General features: G+C 36.8%; 2 protein-coding genes across 9 annotated transcripts in view; both read right to left on the minus strand.

The window, feature by feature from the left end:
* Positions 1 to 94: 94 nt before the first annotated feature.
* Positions 95 to 10,846, minus strand: LOC127363966 (sterile alpha motif domain-containing protein 9). Of its 7 annotated transcripts, XM_051400966.1 has the most exons (11): positions 10,415 to 10,846; positions 8,220 to 8,310; positions 5,075 to 7,887; positions 4,425 to 4,468; positions 4,271 to 4,335; positions 3,423 to 3,631; positions 3,072 to 3,334; positions 2,778 to 2,906; positions 1,839 to 1,980; positions 1,678 to 1,713; positions 95 to 1,539 (listed from the first exon to the last, which is right to left on the minus strand). In XM_051400966.1, the coding sequence occupies exons 3-11, from the start codon at positions 7,860 to 7,862 to the stop codon at positions 1,256 to 1,258; spliced, it is 3,960 nt and encodes a 1,319-aa protein (XP_051256926.1). In that variant the 5' UTR covers positions 7,863 to 7,887; positions 8,220 to 8,310; positions 10,415 to 10,846; the 3' UTR covers positions 95 to 1,255. The 7 variants fall into 7 exon arrangements, with proteins under 7 accessions (XP_051256926.1, XP_051256924.1, XP_051256921.1 ...); XM_051400964.1 differs by lacking the exon at positions 8,220 to 8,310; XM_051400961.1 differs by having other exon boundaries at positions 5,075 to 8,310.
* A 1,746-nt stretch (positions 10,847 to 12,592) lies between these two features.
* LOC127363990 (astrocytic phosphoprotein PEA-15) overlaps positions 12,593 to 25,870 on the minus strand; it is a 51,768-nt gene continuing 38,490 nt past the window's right edge. For both annotated transcript variants that reach the window (XM_051401023.1, XM_051401022.1), the window contains 3 exons: positions 23,100 to 23,274; positions 22,729 to 22,884; positions 12,593 to 20,535 (listed from right to left, as the gene is read on the minus strand). In XM_051401023.1, coding sequence (XP_051256983.1) covers positions 20,471 to 20,535; positions 22,729 to 22,884; positions 23,100 to 23,271 — 393 coding nt within the window. In that variant the 5' untranslated portion in view covers positions 23,272 to 23,274 and the 3' untranslated portion in view covers positions 12,593 to 20,470. The remainder of the gene's footprint in view (positions 20,536 to 22,728; positions 22,885 to 23,099; positions 23,275 to 25,870) is intronic.

The following is a 25,870-nucleotide window of genomic DNA, read 5'->3' on the forward strand; positions in this document are numbered from 1 at the left end:
GCAACTAACAACTAATTTCAGTAGGCAACTATTAGCAATATAACAATATTATATGGTTGTTCTTTGACTCATGAGAAACTGAAAATACTAAAGATACATAATCACATTCTTTTTATTTGTTTTGAAAATATACATGGAGACAATATGAAATCACAAGAAAATCAGTGACACATGATTCAAATGAATCTATTTTATAATAAAACTGGGTATTAGCATGAATAAATTCATTTCAGATCATTTTGGAACCCTGTTGGGTTTTTGATTATACAGATAAAACAAACGGACTTCATTCATTATTCAAACAAATGTAACATTTCAAAGCCTTTAGTCAAGCACATTACAGCAAAACATCAAAAGTCACGTATTCTTACTTAAAACGCCCCATGTACCAAGACTGAGTCCTTGCTGCAGCGACCATTTGAATCGGACCTGTGGCCCTTTGCTGCTTCAGCCAAAAAAAATACATACATATGTATATATATATTTAAAAAAATACATTCTCTGCCATTTAAACAACATTTAAATTACAACAAATTTTTTTTATTTAAACACATGTACGTGCACCCTTAACAAGTTCATTGGGTTTGCTTGACCCATTTTGCTTAATGTAAAACAATGAATATTAAAGGATTTAAAAATCAAAAGACTGATATTACAAAAATGTATAAAAGATACAAAATTATTTGAACTGAGAATACATGTTTTTTTCTTAGTTTAGTAGTCTTAAGAGGTTTTATAAATCCATAAAAAAAGCTTAATAAAAAATGATGTAAATGATAAACTTTTAGAAGCTTAGTTTTCTTAATAAAGTCTCTTTTCATCTGAGGTGTCTGATGGATTCCTTTTCACAGCAGACATGAATAAGTCCATTACTCAAAAGTAACTGTTTGACCAGTACATTAAGGATGCTAAATATTAACTGGATAACATTTTGTGCAGCATCTTCCTCTCTCCTTACAACTATGTAGTAAAGAAAATATCAAAAAGTCCAATGAACAATCCAGTAGAAAATGTACATTATTGCATGCAAAGCTGTAGTGAAAGTCCAAAGGGACATATTTCCAAAATGTCCAAATCTTTAATGCTGCTAAGACAAAATTTTTATATTCAATAAAACCTCTTTCTCTGAAGTTATAGTTCAACCAAAATATTGTCAGAATATACAGTCATGTTGTCTCCATTTTCACAAGTACTTTGGTTTTTGTTATCTCAATGTCAAATATTCTCTTAGTGTCCAAAGCTACAGCACTTCCTTTTAAGTTTTTCTCCTTTTTTCAGACTTCTCAAGCTCAAGGATGAGAGGCCTCATACTCCTCATCCCTTTAAGGATTTCATAGAGAGTGTCTTTGCCTCTTCTGCCGGCTAATATCACAAACTTGAGAATCTTCCTCATTTGCTCTTGTGTGGTTGGTAAAGCACTCACGGCATCATAGTTCTCATCTGTGATCAATTCTTTATCCAAGAGCTGATCCAGAATGTCATTTGTGGCGCTCACTCTTTTAATCAGAGCTATCCGATGGCGAACCACAAAATGCTGATCTGGGAAAAAAAGCAAAGGAAACAAGACACAACAGTGAATACTAGAGGTTGTAATGGTTATATGTTCAAATTTAGAAACAAGGAACTGAAAAATGTTTGAAGCAGTATTAACAAAGCATATTAAATGTCTTTTCTTACCTTGTTCATGATCAGTGCTTGAATGTTGGTAGTCCCCTGAAGTAAAATACAGGTAACAATGCGGATTAGACGCTTCACATCAGACTACATTTGCTCAACAGAAGAAAGTTATTAGTAGATGCTTGTAAATGTATTTAAAATGAGAAACAAAAAAGACCCACCTTTTCTGATTGTGCAGGTCCAGACAGCGTCCTCTTGAATAATTTTTTTTTGTTTACTTTCAAGTTTTAGTCTGAAGTCGCTCTCTGCATTTCTGATGAACACCTCAAAGTAATCTCTCCTCTCATATCTGAGCTTTAATTTCTGTGAGGGAAATATTGTGTTAAAGGCCAGGCTTTAGACTTTTTCTTATGGTTAATTTCTATTGTAATAATCCATGCAAGTTATTTTATCATATCGTGATAAAATAAAAACAATATTTGAGTATAGTAACAGTAGCTACAGTAACAAACAAGGATCTGACCCCAGGTTTAGTGTGTCACCAATTACCAAATGTCCCAAACCCAAAGATATCCAGTTTACAATTAGGCCTATGTCATAGAAAACCAGCAAAGTCTCTGAAATACAAGGCACATATCCCAATTATATGTTTTTTTAGTTGCAAATTATCTTTCTTATTAATTAATCGTTTCAGCTCTGCTGAATATCCTATAAAAGCAGTCTCAAATTAGAAAATGAATGGCACTATTTCAGGAAAAGGAGGCTCTCACAAAATGAAAAAAATTCAAATATTATAATGATAATGATAATAATGACATTATTTTGATGCAGTAGAAGTCTATTTATCTATTTATTTTCATATATATTGCATCAATGTTACCTGGATTATTTGTGTGTGAATGTGTAAATGCAACCAATATGATAACATCATTTTAGAGTCGATTTATTTATTTAATATTGCACGAACAACTAATTAGCTAGTTAACCCAACTCTAGTTTTTTTTACTTCAAGCGCACACTGGTCTGCACCTTCTTGTGTGCATCCTCAAAATTGAATTGTTAAACCTACCAGTGTCTTTCAATTTGGTTTTAAATTATTTATTCTTATTTTTGATATTTGTCAATACTGATCCCCATAATTTAAACAATTAAAAACTTACTGTCGGGCTTATTTCACTAGTGTCCACGTCTGTTGTGAGGAAGAAATGATCTTGTATTTGAAGAGACTTTTTTGGGCCTGGTTTCGGGATTAAAACTGATCCATAAGATGCCTCGTTCCTCTTCACTTTCTGTGAAAAAAAAACAGGAGTCTTAAATTTACAGCAGCTAACACTGATATATATTTTTGAAGAACAACCATGATGGTTTTAGAATATATTTATCATTTTCCAAAATTCAAGGTGTTCATTTTGAAATGATTTGTATTAATTATTGTGAAAAAATGAAATATAAACCTCTTGTATATCCTCATCGGGTGGGACCAGGTATACATGCAATGTGAGGAATTCCTTTTCTGTCTGTTTGAATATTAACGCATCATAGTTAACTTTTACTGGGATGCCCAGTTTCTGCCAGATCATGACCCCTGGATCATGATGGAAAATTGGTTGGCGTAACTTGACGTGGGATGATGTGACTTCAGACGCTTGTTCCACAAAATCTCCACATGTATCCACATGTAGCACTGCAAACATGTCTGACATTGTAGAGTCATACTCTGGAAAAAAAACCCAAACAGAATTTAGAGAATTTAGTGCATTTATTCATTCAAATGGTTAAACAATTAATTATACGTGTCCTCTTACCTATCCAGTGTGGCAGATACGTTTCCTCTACCTTTCCTTCTGTGACTGTGATGTCCAGTAGGGGTCCTGCTGGCATGTAATCCATGCATACAGGCTTCCTGATGTTTTCCTCCCATGAGCAAAACTGGTATCTGATGCTGACCTTTTCCTTACAAGCCCAGCGCAAGGCAGACACTCTGCATTCATAGCAACCTGCTTCAGACTGTAGACTAAAGAGTGAAAGGAAAAACAAAGGAGTTTGTTTCAAATGGACTGAAATATTGAACTACACACAATTCTTTATATAGTCGTCTGTGTGAAGCATTGCTGCACTGTCGTCTAGGAGTCAAAAGTGTTTTGCACGCAGTGTGTTGAAATGGTAAATGGACAGTACTTGTATAGCGTCCTTCTAGTCTTCAGACCACTTAGAATCTTATTCATTCACATTCTTATACCAATGCACAATAAATTTGGGGTTCAGTATCTTGCTCAAAGATGCAGCAGGAGGAGCCAGGGATTGAACCGTCAGCCTTCTAATTAGTGAACGATACCTCCTGAGCCACAGCTGCCCCATTGAACTGTGTAGAACAATAGTTCAATGTGAAGTATATGAAGGAAGTGTAATTTTGAGACACTGACTAATGTACAGTATCTTGTAAGGCAGAAAATGTATGCAAGGTAGAATGAATCATTCTCTTGTATCCCTGTGTTCCTCAATTTTGCTTTGCTGTTTTGGTGGCCTTGGTTTTTAACACATTTTTGAAACACTGAGTGAAAAGATCTTTCAAAACTTTATAATTAGCTACTACTGCTTATTTAAACATCCATTGTTCCTCTGTGTTCTGTACATATCAAGATGTTATCTTTACCTGTAGGTTTTAACCTCATCCACTCTTTTGACTTCTGGTTCAAGTACAATCCAATCACTGGAGTCCTGTTTCAGAAAGCAAAACCTTTTTAAAAAAAAATTGTAATTGTTGGATAAGTTATTTTGCAAAGTAAACAAGCAAGCCAACAACTTACCTTACCACCCAAAGCTCCAAGCTCAAACTTTTCCGAAGGCCCTTGTGAAGACACATTGGTAAACATTAAAATTAAACATTTGAACATTCTTTTAATGTTAATTAATCCGTTTTTTTTAATAATAGGTTATTTTAATAATTAGATCAACAATATGACACCAGAAATAAATTATACATATTATATTTGAGGAGCAGCTCCATGTCTATTGTGAACATTTTTATGTAATGTATTATTATTACTCATTCTAACTTATCTTATTTGCAAGTTATTAACATTATGTTGTTTTTACTGCGTTTGTCTGAAATATGATTAATCAACCACATATTTTTACCCAACTATGTTATATAACATGTTTATATGTCATATGTTAATCTGTGGTCAGGAAGTTAAAAGACAAAATAACAGATGGAGCACTTCCTTGTTGAGAAAACTCAATATATTAAAGAACATTACCTAGCAAACAGAAATTCTTGTGCTCTCACTTAAAATTGATATTTCAATTTGCATCATAGGTTTAAAAGATAACTAATACAAATAATATATATATGGTGAACCCACTTTAAGTTATTGTGCTTAATCAAGTATTTTTTCATGATGTATATATTTAATAATTGTTAATTAAGTTATAAAATAATAGTTTACTTTCTTACCCTCTGTTCTTGTCTGAATGCCAAAAGCTACAGGGCCGCTGATGGTAAATCCAAGGTAAAAGGAAACTTGACCTGATTTCCACAGGCTGACTTTCCGGTTCACATCCACCTCAATCTCTACGCCTCCAAAAGTTGCATACAATCTGTAGTTTCGCACCACTCCTTCAACTTTAAGAAGGCGTTCTTGGACTAAGGGATCTTTAAAAATATTCTCATTCCTCCAGTTAGTGTTTGAGTTTTGTAGTACATCCTTAGTCCACAAGGTCTCAAGGATCCATCTGTGAACATTTCTGCTCAGGCCTCTACCTTTTCCGATAAAAAACAGAGGGCGAAGGTACCTTGATTGAAAGAGTTTCTTATATTCATGTTCATATGAGCGCTGAAGTTTTGTAATTAATTGACTGAGGTTTGAGACACATGTGTCTTCATCATCTGTAGGCCAACATATTAGCAGAGCTAACATGTGAAGCTCAGGTGCATCTCTCAGGCTCAATGGCATTTTCTGTCTAAATGCATTATGATAGTCCGAACAGGATGGAGTCTCATTCTTATTTATCAGCATGATGTTAGAGAGGATGTAGTTGGCTAAGGCGTGTCTAGTGGAATCTTTGCTCACACAGATTTCATTCCACCATGTAGCAATCTTTTTAAGTTCAGACACAGGGTATTGTCTGTCAAGACATGAGAGTACTCCAGCAGAAGTGGCAGCCAGTTTTTGTTTGAGCTTCTGGATTGTTTCATCAGATTTCTCTTTGTGTTTGGGTGCTGAGTCTCCGACATACTTTTTGTAGCATTCTGAGGTCTCTTTAGCTACGTATGATGCATCATCTCTTTTAATGACAGACTCTGAGTAGGTTAAATAGGTATCAAAAAAGTTAAATTTTTCCTCAACTTCATCTCTGAGGCTGTTTATTAGATCATTAAATCTGAAGAGTTTGTTGTCTCCAAGTGATTCCAGGACAGAGCCCATGGACACATTCTTTGTGAGAACTTTTCTCCAGGTTTCATTCTGACTGACAAGTAGGTCATACACAAGGTTGCAAACCTGCAGGTAACCAAACTGCCCTCTGGTGTTAAAAGCTCGCAAGACTTTGGTCTTGCCATCTTCTTTCATGCCTGTGTCTAGTTCATTTTCAGCAAGTCGTTCTTCTTCTTTGAAAGCTTCAATTGCCTTTGTGGCCAGTTGCAAGATTTCTCTTGGCTTAGCAGAAGACTCTTTGCTCTTCAGATGGTGCTTATGGACTTGACCCAGTGTATCATAAATGAATGATTTTTTGTCATCTCTTTCCTTTGCTGTCTTCGCCCACATTTCAGCCTTGTTGTAATCTTTTAGTTCTTTGTAATAAAATCGAGCAAGTGCTTGAGGAAACAAACAATTCTTAACAAATTTATTTGATGCAACTTTTAAAACTGATGCACTCTGTTTTTTGTCCTCCATCTCCTCAATATGTAGAATCAGTCTAGAAAAGTCTTCTTGGTCCTCTTCTCTTCTCTTTGGTCCCCTACTAATATGCGTTTGCATATTATTTGTTTTTTCCTCTTCTTTCGTTTCTCTTTTGGTTAGCATGTCTTTGATAAAACCTTGCAAACATGGAGGAACATCATCTCTGCACAAACAGGTTAACAAGTCTCTTGCTGTGTCACTTCTGGTCACACCTGCCTCAGCCATCATTTCAGTACAACACTGTGCTATCATAGGGTGAGCCATGCAGACTTTTCTTTCACTTCTCATATCTTGTTGGAAGGTGATAATGAGATCGCTGAAGGGCTTCATTCTGTCCTCCAGTGAAAGGTCTTCATGACTTGGGTCTTCGTGTTGGAGGAAGTCCAGGCACTGAGACTCCAGGAGATATGAACCTGGTACGTAGGCATTCAGCAGGGACAGGAAGGCAGCAAGCTGTGTCTTCAGCGGTCTAGTTGCTTTTTTGATGTTTTTGCATACAGCACATGCTGTCTTGATGTAATCCGGAGAGAAATTAGTTTGCAATATGTTAAAGCCATGAAAATGTTTTAATTTTTCACCGTATCTCTTGCTGAGCTCCTCCTTTTTCTTGTTAAAGTTTTGTTCCTCTGTGTGTGAGAGATTTTTTTTGAGTATGACATATTTTCTCTCATTCCTCTTAAATTTTTGTTTCACATTGTAAGAAATCTCCTTTTTGAGAATGATGTGGTCACTTGCTCTCACACAGTTGAGTAAAATTACCACAGGCATATCAATATCAATCTCCTGTTTTTCAATCTCTTCCATAATTTTGTCTTGGAGATTGTCCAAAATGAACTCATCATTCAGTAACAGTAACACCGTGTTGTGGCTGTCTCTACTGCCAGCTGTGAAAAGGTGGACCACCTCCTTGGCTACTTTTGTGATGTCTGAGGTGGAGCCTGTTAAAACAGCACACCTGAAGTTTTTCCTCAACTTCCACAGCACCTGCATTGCCATTGTGGTTGCCCCAGATCCTTGTTGGTAGAACAATTTAATTGCCGATGTTCCAGGGCCTTTTCTCCTTTTGAAAATTTGTTGCACAAGTGTATCATATCCATCTCGCTTGATGAAAGAAGTTCCTGTTCCGTCTGACTCTGCCTGCTCACTAATATGAAAGTTTAACCAAATGGGTGGGGCCCCTCTGTAAAAGTTTTCCTCTGTATTTTCAACAACTTCCGGATCTATGAACTGTCCTTCAAACTGATTTGCATAGACAACATCCAAAAGTGAAATGGAGTCTCTGATTTCACTTCCCACGACAATCTTTCCCCTTTTGGCAGTGGACAGAGCTAGTCTTCTGGCCATTGCAAACTTTCCGTCTTGTGAACCCCTAAATGTAAAAATGATGAAATGAAACATTAGTTATCTTATACTGTATGAATGGGTAGTGGTGGTAACACACTCCAAAGAGCAAACAGTAATCATCCCTTTGTTTTCCTCTTTGCAGCCTTAACTACACTCTGTTAACAATGCAGTCTTTGCTTCCCTTGTGCTACTCAAAATGACCTTTCGTCAAAAAGTCAATAGTTGATTATATGACATTATATTTATATTTTGTAGATTATTATATTGTGATGTTACATTCATGAATGAAGCCTTCTTTTTGAATGACTCTTAAATAGGAATGAGTTAACTCCATTTGTAAGTGAAAGTGAATCCTACCAGCACAGTTGCGCATAAGAGCCAGGTTAACTTCTGGCTCAGAGAGTCCCTCTGGCGATGTTCAGTGAGTTACCCAGTACAAAGCTCGCACCTACTGAGACAAAGTTTGAGTTGTTCATGAGCACGCACCTGACTGAGCTGAAGGAGGGAGAGTTGCTGCTCAGTGACAGACTTTTGTTCAGTGAGCTAACCCGGTAGCACGAAGCACACAAACAGGAAGTGAGCAATAACTGCCCTGCCAGGAAGCCGATTGGAAGGAAGTGTGGAAAGTGTGTTTGACTAAAATTTTTGGCACTTTGCAACACGGCGGTTTCTGGCTTTCACCCCCTTACCCTCGGACAGTAAAAGTACACACTGTACATGTTCAATGCATGTGTTTTCCAGATAGTTGAATGCAGAGCGACTCATCTCTAGACATGGAGTTCTGCTTTCCTGGGATTGCAGACACAGCTTCTCTGTTGCAGCTGCTGATTTGAATGTCTTTTTATAAATACTCAAAAGAGTAGAAGTAGGCAATGCAAAACATTTGTGACTTTGTTACAGTAACAAGGGTAAATGTAACTTGTTACTTCCATTCCACATTTGTCAATGTTTGAAGTGCTGTTGATTTTGTCTGATTTTCATTCACATTTTGTTTTCTGAAATAAATGTATAAAGAAAGTGTTCATTGTCATACATCCCCCCGAGGGAAAGGAGTATGTTCAGTAGTTTGTAGTTCTCCCACTAACATAAATGTTGTTACTAAAGGTGAAAGAAGGTAGGTGCTGTCAATTACATTTAAATAGTTAAATAAAAGCAATGGTTAAAAAGAAAAATACAAAAACTATATAGAGACTGTACAGGTAAATAGCACAATGTTAGTAGAATAGCAGAATATTAATAGTAACAGCCCAATACTGTAAAAATGTTTAAAGTTACGGCCATGCATTTCTGTAGTAGTTCAACTTTTATTACCCGTAGTTTATTACACGTAGTATTATCAAATAAATTGTTTTACTGTTAGCAGGTTTTCTATGCACCTTAGGACTTTCAATCACTGGATTTGACCATGCACCTTAGGACACTTACCCAATGTTCGTTATTTAGCTATTTATTCTACTTTATTTTATTAGTTCTTTTAAATTTGACCTCCTGTTGTTGTGTTATTATTATTATTATTATTATTATTATTATTATTATTATTATCAGTTTGTGGATACTGCTGGAAACTGTGAATTTCCCCTTGGGGATGAATAAAGTATCTAATCTAATCTAAAACAGAATGCTCAGCATTGTTTGTGTGATGACGTAAAACTGTTGAGCAACAATTCACTTAATAGTCTATCTGAAATGTTATATTTCTTACCTTTTTCTTGTGTGATCATGCAAACATCTCTGAAGAGTAATTTGCCTGCTTCAAGTCTATTTATTTGTGGATTGGCATCTATGTAAGGAGAAAGCTATTGCAACACTATATTTCCAAACACACTGCAACGAGAGGAAACTTATTTGAATGTTTTAATGTTGACAGAGTTGCACTGTCATAAGTCTACAAGATCTTAAATGTGAGTGTTTTTACTTTCTGCACTGATTGTTGGGGAAGTACTGAGTCCCTAAAGTCCCCAAAAGTAAATATTTTGTATCTTGTGCGCACAAGTTACTTATTTTATGGCTTTAGGCATATGTTTGCTGATTTCTCCACTATGTTTGAAACATTGCTGTGTTCGTTGCTTTATTTAAGCAGTCAATTTGCTCTGTCTTTGGTGGGTGAGCTGGTTGATAAGATAGTTGAGAAAGATAACTTTCTGTTATTCGCCCGTTTTACCGAGGTGTCCATGCAGCAAGAATTTCATGGTGTGACATTCAGAGGTGAAAATAAAACTCGATAAGCTGAGTTCTCTCCATTATACGACAGCTTAGTGCATCTGAAGCCGTTAGCGATGCATATGAATTTATAGTAAATTATCTTGTGCCCATAAGATAATAACTTGCGCGCACAAGATCCGTAGTGAGGCTCCCTAGTGAAGAGCATTGATGAGGAGGAACCGGTTTAACAGGGTTGTAAGGGATAGGCCATTTAACCGCATATAATAAAGCCTGTGAGGGCAAGTCACACACATTTGTTCCCTGAATAATTCGGCTCTTACTCTCCAGGTCATACTATGTCATGCCCTGCTGTTTGTTTTTTCTTTTTTCTGCTCGGGTTGTTATCTTACCTTATCATTTCAGACTCAGAAAGGGATCGCCACTGTATGGTGTCTGCCTAACTAACAGTGAGCCCCAAACAGGCGCATCATCCAAGCAACTCTCGCTGGCCTCCGGCGACACAGCTCACCACACAAGGTGTGCAAACATCTTCATGCAGCAAATATCCACTCGTCTCAGGTCAAAGAATCCTCATTGGTGAAAATAAAAAATATAGCCTGAATATTTCCCAGAGGGCGTCAAACGAGCGTGACCAGGGAAATGTCAGCTGCGGTCATATTGTGCAGATCTCCGATTAGGTGGGATGGTCCACCGGAGAGCTCTTCCTCACCACTTATGTGAATATTGATCCGGCCACTAATTGCGTCAGTAATTGCTAAAAGAACCTTTGCTATGGTGACACCTGCATTTGTGCCACTATGCCCTGTAAAATGGCTGCTGCGAAAAGGGTCTATTAGCCAGAGTCCCAAGCCACACCCGTATACTTGTTTGTTTATAGCTTGTTGAAACTTGTTTAAGTCACCATTTTATAGATCAGTTCAGGTAACATAGAATAGGTTGGCAAATATATTTTAATATATAATATTCATATCAGTTTAGCACAATGACAAAATGGCATAATTTCAGTTCAGTCTCATTTAAATCACGGCAAAAAGCCACACCTTCATATTTGTTTGAATAATACCTCATATCATATTTTGTTGCAGTCATTGCAAAACAGGGTTACTTTATGAGCTGTAAACATAGGCGTAACCAGTGCGGATTAAGGGGTGTGTAGCAGAACCTTTCCAGCTATTCAACATGCACAATAGCAGCTCTCTGCTCCACTGTTGGCCTGAAAGGAACAAAACCTTATTATAATTTTTGGCAACACCTGTGTTTGCTCTGCTATTTAATGTCAAAATGGCTGTTAATGTCAAAAAAGTGTTGTGATGGGCACTTCTTATGATTATTAGTCTTATTATATCCTGCAATCCCTCAAATATATCTTCTTGTTCCTACAGTTGGATGTTTTGATCTGTGCAGAATGATGTATGTGCAGAGTGTGAGATATTTGCACAACAAAACATATGTGAAAATGGTTTGTTATACTGGGAGAGTAGTGACTCATCTACCAATCAGAAAGGATGACACCCAGAATAACAAACCTATAAAAAGAGGGAGCAGACTATGCTCCGGGCCCCTGATCCAGCGGAGCTTTTCGAGTGAAGCAGATCGGACCCACAGTTGTGTTGTTTACTTATTCTCTCAAATAAAAGAAGTTGAGGGCTACACTTCCTTTAAGGTCCTTTCTCAAAACAAAGAACACGACAAGAGTTTGACACTAGAAGGATGTTTTCACGTTAATTTAAAAAAAAGTGGAAAGTTTCTCTGTGCACACTTTAAATCTGATTTTAAGGAGCGGGGCCAAGGAGCATGATCTGTGACATCACAAATAGTTTGGAAGTCAATCCTGGTCCAATTTGCAACTTATGCAAATGTAAAGTAGAAATGTGAAGCCACCAGTGCTCAAACACTGAAAGTGGACTTTACAGTGAAGTAGGAGACATCTTGTGTCGAGCAGAAAAAGAGGTAAAGGGAGTAGATGCCTTTTTAAGGATTTTAATGTGAAATAATAATTTTTTGGGGGGCTGGAAAAAACCTACACACATTCTTGTTCCAAGCAGACGTATGTATGTATGTCTTAATACATGTCTGCAGGGTATCTTTAAGTAAAGGATGTGAATATTTCCTCCAGCACTGCAAACTGACAACTGCACAGCAACCATAAAAGTTCAGTACAACTGTTGTCACAACACCTCAGTGTCCATTTATCAAGGTGAACTTGTCACTTGACTTGTGAAGTCTCTATGCAAGTACTATATGCAAGAAGATTTCATTCAACTCTGGTGAAACCTGACGAACAGGTTTAAGTCACCATTTTATAGTTTATCAGTTCAGCTTTGGCTATATTCGCACTGTATGCCTCAGTGCTCAGTTCTTATTTATCTTTTATCAGAATAGAAAATATCAGATTGCATGTAGTTTGTGTTCTTCACACTGTCATTAAAAAGCAGATCTGAGTCATATATGACCAAAAAAGTGTATATGTGTCAAGTCTGAACGCAGCCTTGAAATGAACTGTATTTCCCTTTGCTTTGTAACCTCTCAACCATCTCTGAAATAAAGCAACACCAGGAAACATGGAATAGGTTAGCAAATATATTTTAATATATAATATTTATATCATTTTAGCACAATGACAAAATGGCATAATTTCAGTTCAGTCTCATTTAAATCATGACAAAAAGCCACACCTTTATATTTGTTTGAATAATACCTCATATCATATTTTGTTGCAGTCATTGCAAAATAAATCCTGAAGTACTTCTTGGCCCATGAGAGGAAAACCTTAGCAAAAGTTTCTAACAGCATTGAGCCCATGGCATCCAACAGGGTTACGTTATGAGCTGTATGCAATAATGTAAAAATGGATGTAATGACACTCTTCTCTGCATTGTTAAGCACAGTGTCACGCCCTCAAAAACCATGTCAGTTTCTTCGTCACTGGGACAGAACTGATCACTCATTGTCCCAAACCAAATCCAACCCTGTGCACATTGTTTCACAGCCTTGTGTCTAAATGATCACATTTGTTTAAGAGCAATAAGTGTTGACTAATATGATGGACTCTGTGAAATAAAATAAAAAAAAACCCACACTTGTCACTTGTTACACCATTTTAGGATGAAGCACGCCACAAAACAACAAGCAGAATACAAGAGAAAACATCTCACTGACTCACTCTCAAGGCAGTGGCACACGGGGCAACTCTCAGTGCCTTAGAATCAAGTTCATCAAGTACTGAAATCAAAAGGTTTAGTTTGAAATGGTGACGTTTGCTGATGTTCTTCAAGCTTGTTCTGAATGCTGCTCATCTGCACTAATGGAACAAAACTGTCAAAAGTCAAGTCGGCAGCTGAAAATGAATTTTAATTCAAAAGCCTGAAAATGCATTTTGGGAAAAATCTCAGCCAAACATCACGAATGTGTCCACCTTCAAAAGGTTATGTAGAGCTTTTGTATAATACTAACACATTATTAGGCTGTTCAAGTCCTGTCTGACACCTCTGCAAAAACCTCCTCTAACCTACAACTCCTTCGTGCTGAGATCTAAATTGTTAGATGCCTATAAAACCTAAACCACACCACAGGAATGTTTTTCAGCCTTATGTTAAAATTCCAGTTACAAAAATCTGATTAGTGTTGACAACACAACACTTCAAAATATCCTCTATTGTCCACTACTGAAACACACACACTCACACACACACTTCAGAAAATCTCTGATCAAGCCATACACCTTTATGTGACCATCTGAAATAATAAGATTGTTCACTAACATCATGAGACATTTCTAAATGTCAAGCACGTCATGATTTCAAGTCCATCCACCGCAGCAGTTTGCAACTGAATCGAGTTGGCACTTTTACCTACAATGTGAAAGCTTGCTTTTCTTTTGTGCATGAAATGTAAACTTTATTCGTCAAAATGAAAAGAAAAACATTTTTTGTTGTGCAGCTCTAGCGAAAAGTAAGTAGGTGTTGTTAAAACAGGTGTGCACAATATTCAGGAACTCCCAACTTAATGTGATCTTATCTGTGAAAAGATGTAAAAGAAACAATAAACCCTGCTGCACAACTTCACAACCAGACATTCAACATTCCTGACATTAACGCACCTTAATGATGAATCTCACCATTGTACAGCATTCTTGTGCAATACCTGCCACATTCAAAATGATACTAACTAGATGCAGAGGTGTGTCATCTTGTACAACACACACACCAGAGATGTTTCCCAAAGTACGAACCTGCATATTTCTCTCGGCTCACACCTCTACTTCTTTATCTTTAACAGCTAAAAACCCCAAACCTATTCCTCACTACTTACACTATACTCTACCCAGCACTGATACCCATATAGTTACCTCTTCACTCTATCACTTCATCCACGCGCCCTTTAACCATACACTGACAGCTTACTTTATAAATGAAAATAGCAAATAAAACTATGGAGCCTCAAGCGTTGGATATTAAACAGTGAATTATGAAATAAATAGTAGGAAAACGTTGTGTAAAATATATAAATGAAGCAATAAATTGTGAAGCCATTTAAGAAATTAGTTCAAGTTCATGATTCATTCATCTTATTTTCACTTTAATTAACAAAAAGTTCATTTCTATTTCATGAATATATATGTTTTTTTCAAAAGGCCCTTTCAGCCAATCACTTGGCCCCAGCAGGCTACCTACCTATATTAGCGAGCTCGTCGACCACAGACTGTGTCTTTTGCTCTTCTAGCTAGTTAGCTGCCAGGAAACGAAGCATTTGCAGCCTAAATAAAATGTTAGTTACGCTGTCTATGAACTGCTCTAACTAAATTTGGTAGCAGTGTTGTTGAGCTAGTTTCTTCAACAACAACTGCTCAATTGAATATTTTACACAATTTATTCCATTGACTATTTATTTTATACTAATGTATTCATTTATTTAATATTGAACACTTTGTGGTGCCATACAAAACTTGACTGTTTATTGTTCAGATGACGGTTGTCAGTTGTCTGCTTTTTATACCCAATTGGTTATTTATTTTGTAAGTAGAATGAAAAAACACACTGCTTAAGATCTGCTAATAAAAGAACTGAACTGAGATGATACTAAAACCGTTTCAGTTGTTCTTATAAGACTATAATCTACAAATCAGGTGTCAAGATTTCATGAACTTTCTACATGCACCTAGCCCAACATTTTAAGACGCTAAATCTTCCTGCTCTTGGTTGAATGTGCAAGTGACAACATGTCTCATACGAACAAAATGGCAGATTCTGACTTTGTGACTGCTTTTGTCTTTTGTCATGATTTGGAAACTCTCTGAATAAAATCATTTTACAAGCAGTGACCACGACACATCTGATCAAATACGACACAGTAAAACATAATATGTTACATATCAGTAAATACAATGAAATGAATACCACTTTTTTTTTTTCTTTTCGGAAAATCATCACCCAAAGCCGAAACAGCAAAACATAAATGAAGAGAATAACATGAATTATAAAAGTGTTGATGCATGGTCTGCTTAACGTTAGAACGTTAAGCGTCACGTTTTCACCCCCTTGATTTGTTTCCAGTTAGTAAAACAAAATCGGGATACGTAAAAACAACAATATATAGGCATTAAATAAATTAATCAATTTCAAAACAAACACAGTGATATATATTCAAAATACATATTTACAACCTAATTGAATGAAAAGAAAAAAAAATCTAAACAAAAGACAAAATACAGTCTTATCCTTAAGGGAAAATGATACTCTTGTTTGAATTAATTTTAATTGACTGTTAGCATTACATGCTAAATACCTTCGCACATATTGCCCTCTTCGTTTCCTACTTCATCAAATAGCCTACTCATGTATTGGTTATGATCAGGTATTCACCATAAATACATATATATTTTAGTAGGTTTATACTTTTGCAGCATTTTCTAAGTTGATATGTACCTTGTACATGGAAATCCAAATCTGACATCATTTGTGACTGATATGTTGATATATTATGTGCCGATTGGCTACAAAGGAAAACGCTAAGCAACGGCAAACACATAATCTGCCTGGTGATGAAGTTAGAGGGGCTGTGCCACGGTTACCATGGTAACGTTGATGGGGAGTCGGAAACAGGACGTGTATGTGAAAAACATTTTAAAAAATGGGAAAGGGTGCGGCACAGCCACGTTGATGCTGACAGAAACTTTAACCCCTCCAGTGAATACATTGCGAACAGGAACTGCTGCAGGAGCATTTTGAGCATCACGCAGTTGGATTTTTTTTCTTTTTTGATGTTTACGGATATTGCATGGACAAACTACTGACAAACTACCACACGATTGTTAACATGAGTCCATTGCCTACTGAAATTCTGAGAGCAAGAAAAGAATAAAAGTCACTTGTTCACGTACATCTAACTTCACAAGTTGCTATTCAAAAAGCACTTTAAATAAAAAGAGAAGAAAAGAAATAATAAAATAAAATACAATGGCCTAAATCCTCCCTTGCTGATATTTTTGTACAATAATGGAAACACATGCTGAGATCTGGAAAGAAAAAAAACCTGCCTTTTGGTTTGAATAACCAAAACTCTTCACTGAAAATGTTGAGTGGCAATCTAACATTTATGGCCGATAATCACACCCATTTTAATGCTGGGGAAGACCATTACCCACAGGTCATAGCAGTTAGTACAACTGCCTCCCTCTGGCTGACAAAATGCTCTCAGTTCAACTTTGGGATAAATGCAATGGTCCCGCTTTGTGTTCACTAGGCTCAAGCTGTAGGAGGGCAGTTACCGCTTCACTTGGGGTCAGGCCTAGGGAGGGCTAGTCTGGATGCTGAAGGAAAAATCCACCCAGAAATACTCTAACAATGTTATAAACTCTAAAAGATCAGTGCGTATACTGGAATATAGTTTATGACGCAGTGTTATACTATGCTGTTTTTGGTATGTCTTTTGAAAACATCCCAAAAAAGATTTACATGTAGCTGAAAAGAGTGATAGTGGTAGTGAGAGCTGTGTCTCTTAAACTAAGCATGTTGTGTGGCTAAATTTGAATTTTGGTTTACAGCGTTTAAGTATTTAAGGGTGGAATACTCCTTTAACAATACTATAAAAAGCTTGATCTGGCCTAGATTAACTAGAATATTACGCAAATTAACATCGTCCACTGTTTTCAACTATTTAACCTTGCCATACAAATGCAGGCATACAAGGACTATTGAATGTTTGAATACTTTGCAAAATAGTAAAATGTGAGTTTTACAGTATAATTGGTCTAAGAAGTTTTTTTTTTTCTAGTTTGAAACAATGAACACTGATTAACAATCATTTATTTTCTTTCCTGAAACTACAAACGTTCAGTTCCTCCTTATTATGTGCCACTCAACACAAGAATATCAGGATCTTGTCACAACTAAAGAGTTCCGTTCTTTAGATTAAGTGATTTGTTGGGAGGATATGTTACAGTGCAGAGTTTTCCTACAGACATAAATGCATAGGATACAAATCAGTCCAACACTACAATATACGGCGAGCAATACAAAAGAAAAACAACAACAAAAAAAACAGATCACGGAAACTGTGATCGAAATAAAAGTCTTGGTCGTTGGCACAGGGGTTGGAGTGGAGTTTGGTGGTGAGGGAGAGGAGGGAGGGAGGGAGGGAGGGGAGAAACGACTAATCATAAACTGATAGATTTTTATGATGTTGGTTCATTTGTTTGATCCTACAGCTTTGATAACAACAAAGATGGGGGCAGAAATAGACCCACAGACATTCTGTACACACCAACACTGAAGTCCTTAGCAAATTTCAGAATAAAAGTAGCATCACTCTCTTTAAAAAGTGAGAGCCCTGTGTATTTTTTTCTTTTTTCTGATTAAGTTGACGTGTGTGCCGGCGTCTGTCTCCGCTTCACACACAAATCTCTCACAGTTCTGAAAAATTTTTCGGGGTAAACACAAAAGTCCGCTAAGGCTTCAATGCGGGGAAAAAAGAGACACAGTGTTCAAAAGAGCAGTTATTATAGTTTAGTTTCAACAGTCTTGCTAGCTATTATGTTGGTGCATGGCAGGAATGGCATAGTCAGTGGGTTATGAGCGGTTGTGTTCATTAGAGATCTTTGTCACAATCTATTTTTATGTACAGTTTATTATAGGACATGTTTTATTATCACATGCCATGTTTTTCTTTCTTTCTTACTTTCTTTGACATTTTCTCGGCTTTCTTTCACTTTCATTTGCACTTATTTCCAGAGGCCTTAGTTTTCTGTCCTCTCTCAGACGGTGAAAAGTCACAAGCTGGTCAGTTATTTCCTGTGCAACAAATGAAATGGCAACAAAGCGGTGAAAGAAAGTTTAGTGTTTTTCGCCCTGTGTGTCGTGCAACACAACATTTTCACACAGTAAATATAATATCCGATATGCTCTTTCAAAATATACTTCTGTATTCTCTAATGTAGTCCAAAGTAGATGTACTGTGAGTGTATTTGATCTCAATTTGTCACAGAGACGCTGATTAGTTTCAAATTAGATAAAAATTAAGGTGAAAGATTTTAGTTACCTAACCAGACATGGTGAGACTGAATGTACGGTGGAGATTTGCTGCTAGAGCCACTGTGTCCTCTACGGACAACACACTGTGGGTCAATATATTATTTCTGCTATATTTTCTTGTAATATATTATTTGTTTATTTACATCGCTAACCAGCTCATAAAACAGACTTTCATGCAATCTGATCCCTTTCATGAAAAGAGAACCTATGGACCGGGAACATCCATAGTATAGAAATAATTGCTATAACTTTCCCATCTAAATATTTTCTCTAAATAACTTGCTATGACTCTTAAGCTAAAGGCAAATATTGGCGTTTCCTATGAAAATCAACTTTTAATATCTTCTAAAATATTAGACTTTTTTTTTTTTGCTCTTAAAACATGATATAATTATCTGCGTAAGAGTAAAGGGAATGCATACAGAACCTCTAGCGGAGGAACAGTGACTGTCCTGTCATTTTGTTTGACTTAAAGTTTTGACAATAACTTGATAACTATAATTTTTTCAATTCACTATACGGGCTTAAAAGAAATAGTGAGACAATCTGGGGAATCCTTTCGTTTGCCTTTTTGCAGAGACGTTGGTGAGAGAAGATCAATATCACTCTCACATTTGTGCTGTATGTTAAATATGAAGCGGTTAAATGAGCCAGTTAGCTTAGCTTAGCACAAAGCTTAGCTGGGAATTGGTAAATATTGCTAGCCTGGCTCTGTCCAAAAGTAACTAAATCTGCCTATCAGCTCACTAACTAACACAATACATCTCATTTATTTAACACCTACAAAAAAAGAGGCTACCCAGGCTAGCTGTATCCCTATGTTTCCAGTCTTTATGCTAAGCTAAGCTAACTAGCTGGTGGCTTCATACGTACAGTAAGACGGACATGAATGTGGTATCGATCTTCTAATTTAAGTCACGGCAAAAATACGAACAAGCGTCTTTCCCAAGATGTCGAACTATCCCTTTCACATTACAAATACAGCTGAACAATTAACGCAACTACACACTAAAACGATCACACCTCATAGAAATGAACCAGTCATATGTGTGAGATTAAGATTAGTTTAAATACTTTTTAAGTGTCACGTTGAGCTGCAGGTTTGATGTTAAAATAGTTTTTGATCATGTAAACTCCGTATGTGTCATATAATCTCCAAATAGTATTTTTAAGTCTGTCAGTTTTGACATTTTGGCTATTTTGCGTATTCAAGGCAATTTAAAAAACAAAACAATTAAGCACTGCTGAATTAGGTTAGTTATGTATCACTGTACATACAAGGTGTACACAGCTTAATTGTCTCTATAGTTAACTATTGGCTTTGGGACATTTTCAGAACTTCTGAAAAGTAAAACCATTTAGTTGTTGTTGTTGTTGTTGTTGTTTTGAAGGCAGGGTTTTTAGTTTTTCTTCTTGGGTGAATGTTTTAACTAATTAACTAATTTGACTGACATGCACACACACAGACAGTTGCATAAACACAGCATCACAGACTGAACAGTGTTAACAGATTACACTCATTCTGAACTGACCCACTCAGCGATCTAATCGAGGGTAGACTTTGGCTCCTCTCTCCTCACACACATACACTGTCGGTCCGTCTCCAGATTTCTTCTTCTAATGTCTTTTTTTTATCCCGCAGCTTCCCATCTCCCCTCAGCTTGGGAAGAGGTTGCATCGCTACGATCTGATTGGTTGCTTTGTAGGTGGCTTCCTGCGTGGTCCTGTGTCACGGCATGTGTTAGTGCAAGGAGGGTGGCATGGCTGGTTGTGTGTGTATGTGTGTGGTGTGTGTTGTAGGTGTGAGGGGGGTGAGGTCGGGGAGTGATGGGGTTGGTCATAAACGCTTGGTCGGTTGATTGGAGTGCCAGGAGTGAAGGAATCAAGGTGCAAAGATCAGGGCTGGGGGTTGTGACCTCACACTTTTTTAGGAGGAGGGGCCAACTTGATGATCTCATCTTCAGAGGGCTGGCGGATGATGTCTTTTGGGAGGGTGTGGGGGGTTGGAAGAGAAAGAAAAAAAGAAAAAAAGAAACATTTACCATATCCATCAGGTAACTATAATTATAACATTGTATTTACATTCTGCAATTGCCCTTTCTATATAGTAAATCTATTTGTTAGTGGCGGACTCCGCCATTCAAATTACCCACAAAAGCACGAGGGATTCACAGCAAACGATGCATGCATGTAGTTCAGCATTACTGTTTTGTGTATCACACTCAGTGTTATCAGAGCTGTATTAAACAGCCTTTCCCACAGCTAAACAGCTTAACATTAAAAGTGCTCAACTGGAGAAATATAGTGTGGCTTTTATTGTGAAGCCGTCAGAGGAAACACAGTGTGACCAATGTTTGCCCTGATCAAGATCGTTAAAAAAATTATAAAAATGCATCTGTAATAAAACAACAACAATCAATCTGGGCATTTCTTTTTTATGAGCTGTTTGATCATAAGTTGCAAGCAGCAATATATAATTTGTATAATTTAAAATAAACAATCATTTTAGACAAATGCTTTAAACATTGGAGCTCTGAGCATATTATTTACAGTACGTACAGTAAATGTCTGTATTATGTTCATTAAATGTTAAAGATGCCAAAGACCACTTGGGAAGCATTTAGTCTTTTTCTCTGTCTGGGTATGTTGCGTTTACTTATTTGATCTTTGGATTAAGAATATTTTTATTTATAGAACACTGTTGAGAAGATAAAACACAATGACAGGGCACAAGCAGCCTTAAAACAGCAGTAGGAGATAAATAAAGCGACAACTATTAATACGACATAGTAGACAAATATTTTAAAAAGAAGTAATAAAAATGTATGTACAACTATCGGTTTAAAAAAAGTCATCATCACAGTAAGAAAAAGGATAAAAGAGTCAAGGAATTATAGCTGTCAAGTTCTTTTAGTGCGCATGTGATACAAATTATGCGTCCTGAATAGAACTGAGCAAAACAAACAATTAATCATTTTTAAAAGTAGGGGAATTCATGTTTTTTATTTGGCCATTGCACCCGTGTTTTATGTTGGCTGCGAGCTGAATTTCCCCGGTGAACTGAACAAAAAAAAGTTGTAGAAAAGAAATAAACCTAATAATGGAAGCAAAGAGCAAGCTGAGAGAAGAGGGAAAAGAACATTGCATTAAGACATATTGTCCTCTGGAAACATACCTGCCTCATCACAGATTATTATATTCAATCGTTTACACAAAAAACCCCAAAAACATATCAAATACTAAACCAAATTTCACACAAAAACGAAGTCAAGAGCCATGCTTAAGGAGAAAAAAAGGGAAAGAAGAGGAAATAATTCATCCAATATGTTATCAATATAGATATATATTTTCTTTTTTTTATGACTCTCAAATATCAATACCTATTGGTATCTGGTGGGCTTTAATGATGATGTTAGTTAGGTGAGGTAGTTGCACTATATTCACAAACACAGTTTTGTGCTTTAAAATCACATTTTTATCAAGGTTTAATTGGTATGATTAACCTAACTACTACAAAGAGATCTACAATAACTATAACAGCCTTAAATGCAACAATAGTTCACTCTCTTCATAATATAATCATTTGAATGAATGTAATGTTGCAAATACTAAATAAATGTTTCCTGAGATTTACTAAAGGTGCTATTTCAGTACCCTGTCAACACTGACTGAGGTTTTAGGATAAATTAAAATGTTTAAGCTTTGTGTCACAACTTTTTAGGAACAATGTCATGACTTAGAGAAGTAGTTGCCGACCTTTTTTGCTTGTTGCTTTTTAAAATTAAGCAATTAGTACTTGCAACCCCTAATCGCAGGTGCATGTCTGTTAGTTCCCTGTTCCCTTTTCCATCAAAGGGTGATTTTTTTTTCTCATGAAGTAGTGATTCTATCCATCCTAGAGGAAAAAAAGCCTTTTTCTGCCTTTCTATCCTGTTAATCATCTTACCACCCCTTCAGAATGATCTTGTCCTGATTTATATGTTGGGAACCACTGAGGAGAGGATGTCACGGCAGTTTTCCGTTTCCCCTCTAGAGGGCAGAACGTGACTGGATGTGGCAGACCAGGAAGCCAGTCAGAGCAACTTCTCCCAAAATGGTCTAAAATTTGTTTGATATTTTAGGAAACTAATACATAATTCTAACCTTATATTTACATGTTCTATTGATTGGATTACCTTTGTATTTCTTGGCTGAGGGGATGCGTGTGAGCTTGGTGTCGATCTCGTCATCCTCAGAGATCTTGAGCACGGTGGTGCGGTACTCAATCACCCTCGTCAGCAGGTCCGGTCGCCGCGAAATCTCGAAGATGTGCTCGATGTACATCAGATTATCTGCACGAGAAGTATTGTTAACACGCTTGTTCGCTGACAACATGTTTAGTTTGTATCAGAAATGTCTTTCACAGATGTTTTGGTCAGCAGTTGAGGCCTATTGAATGTGAAAATAAGAAGCCCAACTCTGTACAAATGCTCACCTGGGGAGAGCAACATAGCAAGAAGTGATAAAATATACGTTCAATGATCTGACTGATGATTTGATATCTCACCTTGGGCCAGCTTGTCGTTCTTTTCCAGGTAGCTGAACCACTCCTTGGAGGAGGTGATGTTGTTGCTCTGGTCCTCGGGGATGTCCTCCTTGCAGGCTGATTTGAGCTGCTCCAAGTCTTCGTTGGTGATGTTTTCAGACAGGTCGCTGAGCAGAGAGCTGTACTCCGCCATGGTCTGAACAGAGGCAAAGAGAGGAGAAACCGTTAGATAATGCTAAAAGTAAAGCAGTCAGAGCTTCAGGTAACAGAACCAAAAAGGGAGAAAGATACAGCGACTGAAAATATCCTAATGTTGTTAAATTGCTCAGTGTGCTAACAGCCCACCTACTTCCCAGACTCCAGAATGGAAATCAGTTAGGACATCTTAGCTAATGACAATAGCATACTGTCAGTGTGGGATGGAAAAAGCACAAAGACACAGAGAACAGGTCAGTCTTCTCTCTTTGTGAAATCGTTTGTGGGCAGATTTAGTTTTTTAGCAAACGGCTGAAAGAGGAGATTGACTGAAAAGACAGGACAGGACAAACTGGGATGAAACACTGTCTTGCACCTTAAATAAAAAGAACATCCCAAAGGAGGGTATCTATGCACTCAGTGAAGGTCTTTAGTCAGTATTCGACATTTGTTTTCCATCACAAGGTTACCCATTTATACTCAGTTTACTTGAACTGGTGTTTTATTATCAGATGATGGACAAATATCATGGAAAGATCAAAACCAACAATGAACTGATCTACGAACAAGTATGGTGTTTTTTTCACATTTTCAGAAGGAATTAATGGACTTGGGGATTTAAGGCTCATACAGGGAAGTCAAAAAGTATTGACAGCTTGGACTTTTCTCTTTTACTGGTATTTGTTGACAGAAGAACCTCCACATGTAATAGCAAGTATCCTAAAAATGTACTTTGACCTACAGGATAATGTGCCAAGAGGGGGGGAAAAAAACACAAGTTATTAGTTGCTTTTCATCAAATCAGCACAAGCTCTAATGAAAATTTCTGTGGCTCTATGTCTCCCTCTAGTGGACTGACTGAAGAAGAACATTTACGTGCATTCATGTGAGGGTTACATTAACAAGGTCTGGTTAAAACACCACCAGTGTCTGGGTTAATCCCTGCCAAGTTGGAGTACAGATAATGGTGTACTTGCTCATACATCTTAGTAATACCATATGTTTGTAACCAAGCTCCACTAAATTAATATAAATACTTTCTAGTATCTGGAACCACAGAACACTTTCTGATCAGCAGCTAAACACTCTTCTTTTCTTGGAAATATATGAGATTGAGTTGATAAAAGATACATAAGTCTGTCCCAATACTGAACAACTTATAAAACATTTTAGCTGTGAAATACAAGAGTTCTGGGACATTGAAAGACAATACATAAAACACAGAAGTGACAAATTAAAACTGATTCTAAATGTATACATTTGTCAGGAAACCTTTAAAGGAAATGTTTCACTTTAGGTCATCCGCCTTTGTTCTCCGTTTTAGAAAAATAGAAACTATTTAACATGCACTTATTCAACACAGACCCACACAGATGGTTCTCATTTAGAAGTGGTTACATTACTTGATCTCATTTAAGATTTGTGTCAATAAAATCCCATATGTTGCACATATTACAGGATATATAACATTGACAGTATCAACATGACTGTAAGTGAAATATCTTATACGCTTCTCTTTTGCCAATGCTACAATATATTGAAGCATAAGCTGTGATTCAAAGAATAATGGGTAGTCTTACTCATGGCAAAGTGTGCATGAAACTGAGATGCAGCCATGACACACTTCTTCCTAAGACTATTGGCTGACTCTGAGCATTGGTTTTTTCAACACTAATTCCACTTAAACGTGGCAAAAAGCTACTTTAAGGCCTACCTCTGACTTGACTTGAAGACTTTTTGACTCATAAATCAAAGTTTAAGACCATGCTTGGGCGTATTTTATTACAAGTCCAGGCCGTCCTGATCTTTGAAGGAACACTTTTTGCCACAGAAAGTTTTAATTGATTTTCACTGGCTGGTTTTTCAGATTTAGACCTGAAATGGGGACAGTGGTTAAAGGATTCAGTACATCGGCATGCAGTGGTTACAGCTCAGCCAAGCATTAAGGAATGAATGTTGTCAAGATCACAGGGTTCAGGTTATCCTCACAAAGATAGGCATTTGTCTGTGTGTGTGTAGGAGTGTGTGTGTTGGCATGCGAGTTGTTCAGAAAGAGGCAGCCAGTGAGAAAAATAAAAAAAAAAAAAGTGAAAGAGAGACAGAAAAACAGAGTGATTCAGACATGTTGTGAGGCCGTCTGCTCTGTTCAGCTGTGTCCGTTTAGAAGAAGAAAAGAAAATAGAACAAGAGGAAAAAGCAGGCTTTTTACAACGCAGGCTGCAGCTCATATCTCAGTTATTAACATTTTTTGGGTAAAGCTATTCATATGATTGCAAATATCCATGCATATCACTCATTTGCACAGCGCTGCAAAGGAACAAAAAACATCTGTAACTTGTGCAGATGGTATAAAGGAGGCTCATAATAAATGGATCCTTAGAGCAACAGAAAATTAACTGGCATCAATTAGAATAATTACTTAATTGTTTTAGTGCAATTTATGCAAAATGTCACACATTTTCCCCTCTGGTTCCACATGCAAACATTAGCTAATTTTGTTTTTATTTTGTGATTGTAAACTCAATATCTTTGGGTTTTGCTCTGTGGATCAGAAATAAGATATTTGAAGACCTCACCTTAGGTTTTTTATTTTTTAG

The sequence above is a fragment of the Dicentrarchus labrax genome, unplaced genomic scaffold (assembly GCF_905237075.1).
Source record: "Dicentrarchus labrax unplaced genomic scaffold, dlabrax2021, whole genome shotgun sequence".
In the NCBI taxonomy this organism is placed as follows: domain Eukaryota; kingdom Metazoa; phylum Chordata; class Actinopteri; family Moronidae; genus Dicentrarchus; species Dicentrarchus labrax.

What these genes read in the sequence shown, in the direction of transcription:
- LOC127363966 (XM_051400961.1), bottom strand. Translation starts at nt 7,916, where the DNA reads ATGTTTCATTTCATCATTTTTACATTTAGGGGTTCACAAGACGGAAAG. An exon ending in CATTCAGACAAGAACAGAGG is followed by an intron (nt 4,469 to 5,074) that starts GTAAGAAAGTAA and finishes ATGTGTCTTCAC; the next exon opens with AAGGGCCTTCGGAAAAGTTT. An exon ending in GACCTGCACAATCAGAAAAG is followed by an intron (nt 1,714 to 1,838) that starts GTGGGTCTTTTT and finishes ATTTTACTTCAG; the next exon opens with GGGACTACCAACATTCAAGC.